This window comes from Kogia breviceps, chromosome 1, assembly GCF_026419965.1.
Source record: "Kogia breviceps isolate mKogBre1 chromosome 1, mKogBre1 haplotype 1, whole genome shotgun sequence".
Classification (NCBI taxonomy): domain Eukaryota; kingdom Metazoa; phylum Chordata; class Mammalia; order Artiodactyla; family Physeteridae; genus Kogia; species Kogia breviceps.
Window position 1 is genome coordinate 72,885,390 of NC_081310.1, and position 15,637 is coordinate 72,901,026.

Here is a 15,637-nt window from a genome sequence, read left to right on the forward strand (position 1 = left end):
AATGGTCCTATAAATCTGAAATACGTCAGGGTAGATTTTGTTTTGTTAGGAGTTGAACAATTCTTATTTCCTAAAATATTAATTAATTTACATGGATTTATAAAAGGGAAATTACCACTTTATCTGCCACTTTGGAATCTTGTCTACACCACTGATCAAAGCACAGCTACTCCTTGAAAATGAAATATTCTCTTTGTACTGTCTAGAATGAGATATGTCCCTGTTACACGTATATATGAAAAAAATATGTATATTTCATATACGTTCTGCTTTCTGTTGATTGCCCTCAGATGTGTTCATCTTGATACAACTGAGTCTACCTATTTGAAATCTGACCTTAACTTTCTCAAGTACCTCTTTAAAAATTATTGATTTAATTATAAAAGTAACACAAACAGAACACATGGGGAAAAACTATATATATTACCAACATCTTAACACAACAGCTATAATCTTTTTCAAATATTCTCTTTTAATTTTTTATATGCATTTTATGTACTTGTAATCATAATTTATGAATACATTTTTAACTTGCTTTTAAAAACCAACAAAACAATACTAATTCTTTTAAAACTCTTTTGAGAGGGACCTAGTCTCTAGAAGAGAATACACACACACACACACACACACACACACACACACACACACACACACATACTTTTTGATGCTGGTGTAGGATTATAATAACTGATAGCATCATCAAGGGCCTTAGAACTGCAGAATGCATTTGGACATCTGCAATAACCTCTAATTTAAATAATATTTTTACTCTCCTGAAGGAAAAATGAATTTTGCAAAACAGACAAGGGCAAGAAAGAGGAAAGGACACAGATAAGTCTTCTCCACTGGTTATGAGTTTGAGCCTGCCTAAGTTATGCTTGTCAACTAGCTTAAGGCAGGTTTCATGATCGATATTTCTGTGATTAACAATTTGGTGTCAACCTAGATAATATTTACCTTTCAAGGCTTATGTAACTTGCTATTTCATTCAGAGGTCAATATTTATTTCCCCTGATCTTTCCATGGAAATTAATGACCTCAGTAGTTGGAAACCCAAGTGTTTCTCTTCCTTTGGCTTACAGAGAGGCTCAGCATTAGAAACTTATTCATAAAATTGGCACACTTTATAAAGACACATTGGGAAGGCAGGGAATTTCTTATACCTACTTTTCACAAGTGTCCAACAAAAATTTCATTTTGGATTGGGCTGCCAGCCTGACTGGGTGAGAGGTGGCACTTAACATTTTTATGTCTTTATTTGGTGAATCAATGACAATGACTTTGGCATATGGTAGATAGTGAGATATGCAGAGCTTCTGGAAATACTGCAGACTGGAATTGTACTTCGAATTGTGCCAGTGAAGATGAGGATTTTTGCTTGATTTTTAACAAAGGCTGACCTTTTGTCCCTGCCGCTGAAGGGACTGCTCTCCAATTCCCAGTCATCACTAAGGACATGTAGAGGCACTGACATCTTAGTATCAAACAAGTGAGAATATCTGTGTATTACACAGAAAGTTTTTGGACTTAAATCACATGGTTCTTAGGATTATGGATAACAGAATCAACTCAGGGTGCTTTTATGCCTGAATTTAACCAACATTGTTGTCTTTCTGGATTTTAGCACCTTCTCGTTCATACTTATTATCCCTTTTATGGGAGGGGTAGTGGTGAGGAATATGATGATGGGAGAACATCTTCCAGAAACTGAACCACGAGGAAGCTGTTGTCCTGTAGGGACATATGGGCTGCTGTCAGAGACACCCCAGCCAGGAAACATAACCTGAAGGTCGCCATTTTATTCTTAACACAGAGGCTGGCACACGGTTGTTGCTCAGTAGAGATGACTCGAGCTTCGGGTGCCCAACGACGTGCACATGGGCTGCAAGGAAGAAGTTGGAGACTCAGTCGTTGAGCCTTAGGGACCAATGGTCCATAATTGAAGACACGATCTCCACAGAGAAATATTAAACGTTAACCTTGGCCGTCAGATCCCTTTAGTCCTAGTAACCCTTGGATTGCAGTGAAGCCTTCGGGACCTGAGCCTCCCCGCCCTCCCCGCCCCCAACCTCCCAAACGCCGGGTCAATCCCACGAACTGGCGATGCCGAAGCCTGGCACCGGTGAAGTTATCAGTGAAGCGCGAACGGTTGACCTTCTCCCATCACGTGCCCAGACGCCGGCTGCAGGACGCTTCCGGGGGGCGCGCAGCCGACGGGCGGGAGGCCGGGCGCTGGAGCCCGCAGCAGCAGCGCAAGGCCGGAGCGCGGGCCGGGCCGGGTGGGGCGGGGAAGAGGAGGGGGCGGGGGCGGTGGCGGCGGCGGGGCCGGGAGCGTGCGCGCGCACCTCACACTCCGCCGCCCGGGGACGCCCACTCGCGAGTCGGTGCCGGAGGCAGGCCCGAGCCCTCCGCCCCACCCCCGCACGCCGGCTCCCCTCAGGAGTGTGCCCAACGGGTGTCGGCAGTCGGCTGCTCCGCGCCCTCCGGCCTAGGGAGCCACGGGACGAGGACCGGGCTGCAGCCCCGCACCGCGTGGACGCGCTGCCTCTCCCGCAGCCGTCGCCGCCACCACCAGAGCGAGCGGCTGCGAGCAACCGGAGGTTGCGCGGCAGAGGCCCCCACGGCGGCCAGGGAGGAAGGAGACGCAGCTGACCTCTGCCCGCCCGAGGCGCAACTGCTCTCGCGAGCCCGGGGCCGCCGCCGCCCCCGGGCTGAGCGAGGAATGAGCAGACGCCTGCCCTGGGTTCTCGGACAGGGGGGCCGCGGCTTTGCTTCTTACCACGCCGTGGGGCCGCGGGGTCTCGGTCGCCGCGGCCGGGCGCGGCGGGGTCAGAGGCAGCCTCGCTGTGGGAGCCGGCGCCGGGGTTAACTTAACCGGCCGCCGAGAGGAGGAGGAGGAGCCGAGCGGGGGCGGCCGCCGCGCCTCCCCTCCCCCCCGCACACGCCGGGGCTTCTCAGTGGCCGCCGAGGAGGAAGTTCCGCTCTCTGACAGACCCGAGCGGTAGCGACAGCGGCCGCGGCTGGGAGGGCGCAGGTATTTTGGACGCGGATGCTCTTCGCGCCAGCCGTCGAGGGAACAGCGTCGGAGCTGTCGCCGGCCCCCGGGGACAGCGTCGGGAGGCGCGGGCGTCCGAGCCCTCCTTCCTGCTTTTCGCCCAGCGCCGCTGCTTCGGCTTCCCGGCGAGGCGGGTGACCGTTCTCCCGGTTGACTGACTTCAGAGGAGCCCCTTGTTTTTCCACCACTGAGGTTCAGATATTCTGCAATCGAAGCATCGGAGGAGCTCAGGTGAACCTTCTACAGCTCCTTGAATCACGTCAGGCTCCCTTTTGGGGCGGGAAACCACGTTGGAGCATCTCCCGGAGGTTCAGGAATGGAAGAACCCACCTTGCATCCTCTGTGTGGTGTTGCTTGTCTGATCTACCCTTAGGAATGAAGAGGAGACTTGTAATCACCCGGTGAGGTACTGAGAGCCAGATGGCAAAGAAAGTATCACAGGACTTAAACTAGTGATCGTTTGGGGGCCACACTCGTTTCTGCATGTAATTGGATGAGCGTGAAAGAGGTGCCCTATTGAAACGCACTGCAGTCCTTTAAGAGGAGGAAAATTGAGTTTCCCCATTTTTGCCAGGATTCTGAAAACTGTTCAATGTATCGTACATTTGATGTAAGATGAGAACTTTATAAAATATTCTGCCCAAGACCGTAAACGATGACTACCCCAGCGCTGCTACCCCTCTCTGGACGAAGGATACCACCTCTTAACCTGGGGCCGCCTTCCTTCCCACATCACAGGGCTACCTTGAGACTTTCTGAGAAGTTTATCCTCCTCCTTATTCTAAGTGCCTTCATCACCCTGTGTTTTGGGGCATTCTTCTTCCTTCCAGACTCTTCAAAGCACAAACGTTTTGATCTGGGTTTGGAAGATGTGTTAATTCCTCATGTAGATGCCGGCAAAGGGGCTAAAAACCCTGGAGTCTTCCTGATCCATGGACCAGATGAACATAGACACAGGTTTGTTTATTTCAGAAGCTCTGGTATTAACATTTGGCAGAGCAAGGTGTGGTTTATTGCATCAAATCTGTCATTTTTTGGCAGTAAAATGTAACTTTCCCTGAGTCGTGAGAGTTGTATTTTTTCACAGCTACTTAAATAGAATCATAAACTGGAAGGACACCTAGAGTCCCATCCAAAGTCCAGCTCCTTCCTTTTATGTAGGAGGAATGTTTGTGCTCAGGGGTGTTGTGTCTGATGTGAACAATTGGGAATGGAGCTATGAAGACTTAACCTGAAGAAATAGTGACATATGCTGCGCCTTCATTTATTAAGAATGTGTTGCATTCATTCATTGTGCCACCCTGTGAAATAGATCCATGGAATCCTGACATCTCTGGGTTTGTTCTCTCCCAGGGAGGGCCCTCATCTCTGGCTGGTAGTTAAAGCTCAGTAGTGAATCTTAGCTTTTTAGGAAGACAAACACAGGCACAATAGATGTGTTTTGGTGCTCTGTGTGGAATCAGTTAAGTTAAAGAGATCACTGAATCTTAAGGCACTCACTTTGTGACTCCTGTAGTCAAGGTTTGGTTATGTTTTAAAATTTAATTTTGCTGTTTTATTTTTTCTAAATGTGAAAGATGGAGTATATCGAATAACTCTTAGAATTTGCTTGATTAAAGGGTTCACATTCTTTAAAAATCAGTAAATCCGAAGTGAACTCTTGGGAGAATGTGGGCAAATTAGGATAAAATGGGAACTCTAGTTACAGTCTCTTTAAATCATTTATGTAATTTGTATCAAAAGAATCTGGGAAAGTAGTTTGCTTTCTTCAAACCTACAGTTTTCTTTTGTTTTTAACCTGCTAAACCTTTCCCCTTTTATCTCTATTTCTTAAAATAATTTTTGAACATATAAAAAATCATATGTTTTAGTTCTGTTCTCAACTGATGTTTTAACTTTTCATCATGCACGAGGTTTGGGAAAAAGCTCGTGTTCAAATGTTATCCTAAGTTAAATACTTTAGAAAAATGCACGGTTGTAATGAGAGCTGGTTTTTCCTTTTTCTCAGTCTAGTTAATTTGTTCTTTGCTTGCTGTTTCTTTGACTATGGGCTGAACCTTATGGAGTAATTACTGCTAAAATTGTTTCATATTCATCTGTAACCAAGTTAATTTGAAATTTTTGTCATCATTTTCAACTTCTGTACTGTTTTCATTTGTTTCTTTTATTTGCCCTTTGCTCTTTGTGACTTCAAGAAAAATCTGATATAATCTGTGAAATAACGTTGCTGAAAAATTAACACTGAAAGTACTGTTTTCCTTGAAAACCTTATTTCCCATGTTATTTATAATAAGTATTTAAAAAAATATGTTAAGACTGACTTTAGAGCTCTTTGAAGCCATGAATTAACTTTATTTAACTCTTATAAGTTGTCTGTCATATACTTAACAATTTACTTTATACTTTGTGTGGTCTAAAGGTTAAAAAATATGGCACTTTATAGTTTAAAAACATTCACATAGAAAAATTCTTCGTTAAGTGGAATTTAAATTTCAAATTTGAGTGAAAATACAGATACGTCCTTTTTTTCACATTTAAAAAAATCTGCTTAAATCTCTTAAAACAAGAATTCTAAAATTTACATAGCCCTTGAATACATATGCTTCTGTTTCGCTGTACAAGACTGTTGGATACTGTTGGATCCCTGAGTTTGTAGTGAGAGATTGGTTATTGAGTTCTCTTAACAAGGGGTGGTGAGTGAGCCAAATTCTGGGATTTGGGTAGTAAGAGTCTGGATAACAAGGGGTACATGTGAGAACTTATTCAAATCTATTTGGTTCCTGAGTTTTGGAAGGCAAGAATTCAGATAGAGTTCAGGTATTGAGGGATCCGTGTATTAACTTTGTGTGTATTTTATGTGGTTATGTAAGTTTATTTTTTTTTAACATCTTCATTGGAGTATAATTGTTTTACAGTGGTGTGTTAGTTTCTGCTGTATAACAAAGTGAATCAGCTATACATATACATAGAACCCCGTATTTCCTCCCTCTTGCGTCTCCCTCCCTCCCTGCCTATCCCACCCCTCTAGGTGGACACAAGCACCAAGCTGATCTCCCTGTGCTATGCAGCTGCTTCCCACTAGCTATCTGTTTTACATTTGGTAGTGTATATATGTCCATGCCACTCTCTCACTTCGTCCCAGCTTACCCTTCCCCCTCCCGTGTCCTCTAGTCCATTCTGTTATGTCTGTGTCTTTATTCCTGTCCTGCTCCTAGGTTCTTCAGAACCATTTTTTTTTTTTTAAGATACCATATATATGTGTTAGCATACAATATTTGTTTTTCTTTTTCTGATTCACTTCACTCTGTATGACAATCTCTAGGTCCATCCATCTCACTACAGATAACTCAGCTTTGTTTCTTTTTATGGCTGAGTAATATTCCATTGTGCATATGTGCCACATCTTCTTTATCATTCATCTGTTGATGGACACTTAGGTTGCTTCCATGTCCTGGCTATTATAAGTAGAGCTGCAATGAACACTGTGGTACATGACTCTTTTTGAATTATGATTTTCTCAGGGTATATGTCCAGTAGTGGGATTTCTGGGTCGTATGGTAGTTCTATTTTTAGTTTTTTAAGGAACCTCCATACTGTTGTCCATAGTGGCTGTATCAATTTACATTGCAAGAGGGTTCTCTTTTCTCCACACCATCTCCAGCATTTACTGTTTGTAGATTTTTTGATGATGGCCATTCTGACCGGTGTGAGGTGATACCTTACTGTAGTTTTGATTTGCATTTCTCTAACGATTAGTGATGTTGAGCATCCTTCCATGTGTTTGTTGGCAATCTGTATATCTTCTTTGGAGAAATGTCTATGTAGGTCTTTTGCCATTTTTGGACTGGGTTGTTTTTTTGATATTGAGCTGCATGAGCTGCTTGTATATTTTGGAGATTAATCCTTTGTCAGTTGCTTCGTTTGCAAATATTTTCTCCCATTCTGAGGGTTGTCTTTTCGTCTTGTTTATGTTTCCTTTGCTATGCAAAAGCTTTGAAGTTTCATGAGGTCCCATTTATTTATTTTTGTTTTTATTTCTGTTTCTCCAGGAGGTGGGTCAAAAAGGATCTTGCTGTGATTTATGTCAAAAAGTGTTCTTTCTATGTTTTCCTCTAAGAGTTTTATAGTGTATGGCCTTACATTTAGGTCATTAATCCATTTTGAGTTTATTTTTATGTATGGTGTTCGGGAGTGTTCTAACTTCATTCTTTTACGTGTAGCTGTCCAGTTTTCCCAGCACCACTTATTGAAGAGGCTGTCTTTTCTCCATTGTATATTCTTGCCTCCTTTATCAAAGATAAGGTGACCATATGTGTGTGGGTTTATCTCTGGGCTTTCTATCCTGTTCCATTGATCTATATTTCTGTTTTTGTGCCAGGACCATACTGTCTTGATTACTGTAGCTTTGTACAACAGTTTGAAGTCGGGGAGCCTTGATTCCACCAGCTCCGTTTTACTTTCTCAAGATTGCTTTGGCTATTCGGGGTCTTTGTGTTTCTATACAAATTGTGAAATTATTTTGTTCTACTGTGAAAAATGCCATTGGTAGTTTGATAGGGATTGCATTGAATATGTAGATTGCTTTGGGAATTATAGTCATTTTCACAATGTTGATTCTTCCAATCCAAGAGCATGGTATATCTCTCCATCTGTTTGTATCATCTTTAATTTCTTTCATCAGTGTCTTATAGTTTTCTGCATACAGGTCTTTTGTCTCCTTAGGTAAGTTTATTCCTAGGTATTTTATTCTTTTTGTTGCAGTGATAAATGGGAGAATTTCCTTAATTTCTCTTTCAGATTTTTCATCATTAGTGTATAGGAATGCAAGAGATTTCTGTACATTAGTTTTGTATCCTGCTACATTACCAAATTCATTGATTAGCTCTAGTAGTTTTCTGGTAGCATCTTTAGGATTCTCTATGTATAGTGTCATGTCATCTGCAAACAGTGACAGTTTTACTTCTTCTTTTCCAACTTGGATTCCTTTTATATGTTTTTCTTCTCTGAGTGCTGTGGCTAAAACTTCCAAGACTGTGTTGAATAATAGTGGTGAGCGTGGGCAACCTTGTCTTGTTCCTGATCTTAGTGGAAATGCTTTCAGTTTTTCACCATTGAGAACGATGTTGGCTGTGGGTTTGTCACATATGACCTTTATTATGTTGAGGTAAGTTCTCTCTATGCCTACTTTCTGGAGGGTTTTTATCATAAGTGGGTGTTGAATTTTGTCAGAAGCTTTTTCTGCATTTATTGAGATGATCCTATGGCTTTTCTCCTTCAATTTGTTAATATGGTTTATCACATTGATTGTTTTGTGTGTATTGAAGAATCCTTGCATTCCTGGGATAAACCCCACTTGATCATGGTGTCATGGTGTGTGGTCCTTTTAATGTGCTGTTGTATTCTGTTTGCTAGTATTTTTTTGAGGATTTTTGCATCTATGTTTATCAGTGATATTGGCCTGTAGTTTTTTCTTTTTTGTGACATCTTTGTCTGTTTTGGGTATCGGGGTGATGGTGGCCTCGTAAAATGAGTTTGGGAGTGTTCCTCCCTCTGCTATATTTTGGAAGAGTTTAAGAAGGATAGGCATTAGCTCTTCTCTAAATGTTTGATAGAATTGTGAATGCATCTGCTCCTGGGCTTTTGTTGGACGATTTAAAATCACAGTTTCGGGCTTCCCTGGTGGCGCAGTGGTTGAGAATCCGCCTGCCGATGCAGGAGACACGGGTTCGTGCCCTGGTCCGGGAAGATCCCACATGCCGCGGAGCAACTAAGCCCGTGAGCCATGGCCGCTGAGCCTGTGCGTCCGGAGCCTGTGCTCCGCAACGGGAGAGGCCACAACAGTGAGAGGCCCGCATACCGCAAAAAAAAAAAAAAAAAAAAAAAAAAAAAAAAAAAAAAAAAATAAATAAATAAATAAAATCACAGTTTCAATTGCAGTGCTTATGATTGGTCTGTTTATATTTTGTATTTCTTCCTGGTGCAGCCTCGGAAGGTTGTGCTTTTCTAAGAATTTGTCCTTTTCTTCCAGGGTGTCCATTTTATTGGCATATCGTTGCTTTCAGTAATCTCTCATGATCCTTTGTATTTCTGCGGTGTCAGTTGTTACTTCTCCTTTTTCATTTCTAATTCTATCGATTTGAGTCTTCTCACTTTTTTTCTTGATGATTCTGACTAATGGTTTATCAATTTTATTTATCTTCTCAAAGAACCAGCTTTTAGTTTTATTGATCTTTGCTGTTGTTTCCTTCATTTCTTTTTTATTTATTTATGATCTGGTCTTTATGATTTCTTTCCTAATGCTAACTTTGAGGGTTTTTTTGTTCTTTCTCTAATTGCTTTAGGTTAAGTTTAGGTTATTTGAGATGTTTCTTGTTTCTTGAGGTAGGATTGTATTGCTATAAACTTCCCTCTTAGAACTGCTTTTGCTGCATGCCATAGGTTTTGGGTCGTTGTGTTTTCATTGTCATTTGTTTCTGGGCATTTTTTGATTTCCTCTTAGATTTCTTTGGTGATCTCTTCGTTATTTAGTAGTGTATTGTTTAACCTCCCTGTGTTTATATTTTTTACAGATTTTTTCTTGTAATTGATATCTAGTGTCATAGGACTGTGGTCGGAAAAGATACTTAATACGATTTCAGTTTTCTTAAATTTACCAATGCTTGATTTGTGACCAAAGTTTGATCTATCCTGGGGAATGTTCCATGAGCCCTGAAGAAGAAAGTGTATTCTGTTTTTGGCTGGAATGTCCTATAAATATAAATTAAGTCCATTTTGTTTAATGTATCATTTAAAGCTTGTGTTTCCTTATTTATTTTCATTTTGGATGATCTGTCCTTTGGTGAAAGTGGGGTGTTAAAGTCCCATACTGTGATTGTGTTACTCTCAATTTCCCCTTTTATGGCTGTTAGCATTTGCCTTATGTATTGAAGTGCTCCTATGTTGGGTGCATAAATATTTACAATTGTTATATCTTCTTGGATTGATCCCTTGATCATTATGTAGTGACGTTTTTTGTCTCTTGTAATTGTTTTTATTTTAAAGTCTATTTTGTCTGATATGAGAATTGCTACACCAGCTTTCTTTTGATTTCTGTTTGCATGGAATATCTTTTTCCATCCCCTCACTTTCAGTCTGCATGTGTCCCTAGGTCTGAAGTGGCTCTCTTGTAGACAGCATATATCTGGGTCTTGTTTTTGTATCCATTCAGCCAGTCTGTGTATTTTGGTGGGAGCATTTAATCCTTACATGTAAGGTAGTTATCAATATGTATGTTCCTATTACCATTTTCTTAATTGGTTTGGGTTTGTTATTGTAGGTCTTTTCCTCCTCTATGTTTCCTGCCTAGAGAAGTTCCTTTAGTATTTGTTGTAAAGCTGGTTTGGTCGTGCTGAATTCTCTTAGCTTTTGCTTGTCTCTAAAGGTTTTAAGTTCTCTGTCGAATCTGAATGAGATCCGTGCTGGGTAGAGTAATCTTGGTTGTAGGTTTTTCCCTTTCATCCCTTTAAATATGTCCTGCCACTCTGTTCTGGCTTGTGGAGTTTCTGCTGAAAGATCAGCTGTTAACCTTATGGGGATTCCCTTGTATGTTATTTGTTGCTTTTTCCTTGCCGCTTTAAATATTTTTTCTTTGAATTTAGTTTTTGATAGTTTGATTAATATGTGTCTCTGTGTGTTTCTCCTTGGTTTTAACCTGTATGGGACTCTGCACTTCCTGCACTTGATTGGTGATTTCCTTTCCCATTTTAGGGACGTTTTCAACTATAATCTTTTCAAATATTTTCTCAGTTCTTTTCTTTTTCTCTTCTTTTTCTGCGACCCTGTAATTCGAATGTTGGTGCATGTAATGTTGTCCCAGAGGTCTCTGAGACTGTCCTTAATTCTTTTCATTCTTTTTTCTTTATTCTGCTCTGTGGTAGTTATTTGCATTACTTAATCTTCCAGATCACTTATCCTTTCTTCTGCCTCAGTTATTCTCGATTGATTTCTTCTAGAGAATTTTTAGTTTCATTTATAGTGTTGTTCATCATCGTTTGTTTGCTCTTTAGTTCTTCTAGGTCCTTGTTAAACATTTCTTGTATTTTCTCCATTCTATTTCCAAGATTTTGGATCATCTTTACTATCATTACTCTGAATTCTTTTTCAGGTAGACTGCCAATTTCTTCTTCATTTGTTTGGTCTGGTGGGTTTCTACCTTCCTCTTTTCAACCGCTGCATATTTCTGTGTCTTTTCATTTTGCTTAACTTACTGTGTTTGTGGTCTCTTTTTTTCAGGCAGGAGGTTCATAGTTCCCGTTGTTTTTGCTGTCTGCCCACAGTGGGTAAGGTTGGTTCAGTGGGTTGTGTAGGTTTCCTGGTGGAGGGGACTGGTGCCTGTGTTCTGGTGGATGAGGCTGGATCTTGTCTTTGTGGTGGGCAGGACCACGTCCAGTGGTGTGTTTTGGGGTGTCTGTGAACTTATTACAATTTTAGGTAGCCTCTGTGCTAATGGGTGGGGTTGTGTTCCTGTCTTGCTAATTGTTTGGCATAGGGGGTCCAGCACTGTAGCTTGCTGGTCGTTGAGTAGAGCTGGGTCAGCGTTGAGATAGAGATCTCTGGTAGTGCTTTTGCCGTTTGATATTCTGTGGAGCTGGGAGGTCTCTGGTGGACAAGTGTCCTGAACTTGGGTCTCCCACCTCAGAGGCTCAGGCCCAACACCTGGCTGGAGCATCAACACCCTGTCAGCCACACGGCTCAGAAGAAAAGGGAGGAAAAAAATTAAATAAGGAAAGTTAATAAATTTATTAAAATAAAAAATAAAAATATTTTTAAAATAAAATAAAACTAATAAAAAAAGAAGAGAGCTACCAAAGCAAAAAATAAAGCCACAAATGATAATAAGCACTAAAAACTGTACTAAAAAAAAAGAGAATCCTAGAACACATGGTAAAAGGAAAGCTATAGACAAAGTCACACAGAGAAGCATACACATACACTCTCACAAAAAGAGAAAAAGGATAAAAATGTATATAAAAAAGAAAAAGAGAGCAACCAAATCAATAAACAAATCTACCAATGATAATAAGCTCTAAATACTAAACCAAGATAAACATATAGCCAGAAACAAATTAGTTGCTGAAAGCAAACCCAAAGTCTATAGTTGCTCCCAAAGTCCACCTCCTCAATTTGGGATGATTTGTTGTCTATGCAGGTATTCCACAGATGCAGGGTACATCAAGTTGATTGTGGAGATTTATTCCGCTGCTCCTGAGGCTGCTGGGAGAAACTTCCCTTTCTCTTCTTTGTTTGCATGGTGCCCCGAGTTCAGCTTTGGATTTGGCCCCACCTCTGTGTGTAGTTTGCCTGAGGGCATCTGTTCCCACCCAGACAGGAGAGGGTTAAAGTAGCAGCTGATTAGGGGGCTCTGGCTCACTCAGGCGGGGAGAGGGAGGGGTACAGGGTGGGGTGAGCCTGCTGCTCCAGAGGCTGGCATGATGTTGCAGCAGCCTGAGGCGTGCCATGTGTTCTCTTGGGGAAGTTGTCCCTGCATCTGGCAGTGGCGGGCTGCACAGGCTCCCAGGAGGGGAGGTGTGGATAGTGACCTGTCCTGCACACAGGCTTCTTGGTGGCTGCAGTAGCAGCGTTAGCGTTTCATGCCCATCTCTGGAGTCCACGCTGATAGTTGTGGCTCGCGCCTGTCTCTGGAACTCATTTAGACCGTGCTGTGACTCCCCTCTCCTCGCGCATCCCAAAACAATGGTCTCTTGCCTCCTAGGCAGGTCCAGAGTTTCTCTCCCGACTCTGTCCAGGCTAGCTGTGGTGTAGCAGCCCCCTTCAGGTTGTGTTCATACAGCCAACCCCAGTCCTCTCCCTGGGATCTGACCTCTGAATCCCCAGCCTCAGCTCCCAGCCCCCACCTGCCCCAGCGGTTGAGCAGACAAGCCTCTCAGGCTGGTGATTCCTGGTTGGCGCTGATCCTGTGTGTGGTAATCTGTCCACTTTGCTCTCTGCACCCCTGTTGCTGCGTTCTCCTCCATGGCTCTGAAGCTTCCTCCCCGCCCACCTCCCGTCTTTGCTTGTGAAGGGGCTTCCTAGTGTGTGGAAACTTTTTCTCCTTCACAGCTGCCTCCCAAAGGTGCAGGTCCCTATTCTTTTGCCTCTGTTTTTCCTTTTTTCTTTTGCCCTACCCAGGTACATGTGGAGTTTCTTGCCTTTTGGGAAGTCTGAGGTCTTTTTCCAGCATTCAGTAGGTGTTCTGTAGGAGTTGTTCCACATGTAGATTTTTTTTTTTTTTTTTTTTTTTTTTGTGGTACGTGTGCCTCTCACTGTTGTGGCCTCTCCCGTTGCGGAGCACAGGCTCCGGACGTGCAGGCTCAGTGGCCATGGCTCACGGGCCTAGCTGCTCCGCGGCATGTGGGATCTTCCTGGGCGGGGGCACAAACCCGTGTCCCCTGCATCGGCAGGTGGATTCTGAACCACTGCACCACCAGGGAAGCCCAATGTATTTTTGATATATTTGTGGGGAGGAAGGTGATCTTCAAGTCTTACTTCTCTGCTATCTTGAAGGTGCCCCCCCTCGGTTTATTTTTATATCGATTGTCACCGTATCTGAAAACAGTATGTAGTTATAAGAATTCTTCTAATTTGATCAATGAAATATATTCCAAATTAGAGATCATTCCAATAAGACTACAATGTAAAACATTAATATATAAACATATTTAAAAATAATTCAGAAAGATAGCATTTTAACAGATACAGTTGGTACTAAGATCATGCTTAGTTTGGATGTGGGTCAAAGAACCATCTTTCTTAATTTGGAAAATACAACTTGATGATTTATCTTAATTTTATATGTGTGGAGAGGAGTGCAGGATAGAGGGATGAGGAACCTTACTTTGATAGAGAAGTAATGAAAAATAAATCATGGCCGTTATTTCTTACTCACAGTATTTAACAGATACTTGTTGAATTGGCTTTTCTTAATTAGTGTAGTTAGGTGCTTAAGCTCTGGAGTCAGACCCCGTGGATTTGTACCCTAGTTTGTCACTGGTTAGATGTGTGATTTTGAGCAAAGTTTTAAGCTCTATTCATAAGTTGCTTCCTGTGGATGATAGTGGCATCACTTTATAGATTGTTATATTGAATGAAATAGTACACGTGAAATGTTCAACGTAGTTCTTAGCATTTAGTAAATGCTCAATAAATATTAGTTATTATTATCATTAATTATAGTTTTAATTGAATATTTTAATTCTGAGTCTAGTTACCTTAAAATATTGTACATGTTCCTGAAAAGTTGGGTAGAGATTAACTAATATTTTAAAAGTACACCAGACCCTTATTGTCTAAAGGAATATTTTATAACTGAACTATTTAGCAACAAATGTTTATTTCATGTCTGCTGTGTATCAGGCCTGACTTTTATGGAGCTTCCCATCTTGTGGGAGGGGATGACAGGCATTAAATAAACAAATTTATTTTGTAGGTGTGATGAGTGTTATGAAGGTGTGCTCAGTGTTATCAGAGCACATAGTGATGTGTTTTAGCCTGTGGAGTGGGGGTCGCAGGGACAGGCAGTGGGAGTAGGGAAGGCTTCTTGTGGAAACAACTGCTGAGAAGCTTACAAGTAGGAGATTGCTAGGTCAGGTAGAGTTGTGGGGAAAAAAGTGGTCAAAGCCGAGGACACAACATGTGTGAGAGCCCTAAGTGGTACTGTTGTTGAACCCAAGTTATGTGCCTGATGTGCAGTGAGGGCAAACAAACCAAAACGTCAGAGTTTGGTGTGGAGAAAGGTTTATTGCAAGGGCCAATCAAGGAGAATGGTGACTCATGCTCAAAAGATCCGAACTCCCCAAAGATTTTGGGGGAAGAGTTTTTATAGGCAAAATTTCAGGGGAGAGCTGCAGGTGTGTGACCTACTTCTGATTGGTTGGTGGTGAGGTAACAGTGGTATTCTAGGAATTTCAATCATCAGCCTTCTGGTTCCAACCAGTTGGAGGTCCACATGCTTGTGCTCAGCCTGAAAATGCCACTCTCCACCTGGATGGGGGCCCTAGTTCCTGTAGAAGAACTCAGAGATATGTATGAGGTTGTTAAGCACAGCCCTGAGGAAGAACCAGGCCCCTGCCCCATCACTGCACTGTTGTTTCTTTCTGCTGTTCCCTCACTCCCCTAATTAGTAACTGAATCTGCCCTGTGGCACTTAGGAAAGGTCTTAGAGGTGGAAAGCCTTTTTCCTACAAACAAGAAACCAGAAGCAGAAAGGGTTTTGTGCCCTGGAGGTCCCCACGGGGTCCTGCTTGGTTTCAGTAACATTGAGGATCTGAGAAATATTCAGATTCAGTATGGCTGGTGTAGAGATTAGTGGTATGCGGCTAGGTGAAGAGACTAGATGACAGGTCAGAATCGGCCTCCTTATTGTTGGGAAAGTTTGAATGAGTTGCCAGCATTGACATATCAGGAAAATTTCACACAAAAGTCTGGATTTCGGGCTTCTCTTGAAAAATGAGAGGATATAACAACATCCAAGTCTGTATTTTCAGATGGCAATGCTCAGCTGGATCCAGGCAGCTGCTACTCCCTCTAGTGGGGCATGGACTCTTC

The 15,637-nt window shown here is 42.2% G+C and overlaps 1 protein-coding gene across 2 annotated transcripts in view; it reads left to right on the forward strand.

Moving 5' to 3' along the window:
* Positions 1 to 2,321: 2,321 nt before the first annotated feature.
* Positions 2,322 to 15,637, forward strand: part of MAN1A2 (mannosidase alpha class 1A member 2) — a 166,346-nt gene continuing 153,030 nt past the window's right edge. Inside the window, exon 1 of one of the 2 annotated variants that reach the window (XM_059041343.2) lies at positions 2,322 to 4,012. In XM_059041343.2, the coding sequence (XP_058897326.1) occupies positions 3,711 to 4,012 (302 nt within the window). In that variant the 5' untranslated portion in view covers positions 2,322 to 3,710. The remainder of the gene's footprint in view (positions 4,013 to 15,637) is intronic. The other variant, XM_067034046.1, reaches the window with a different exon arrangement.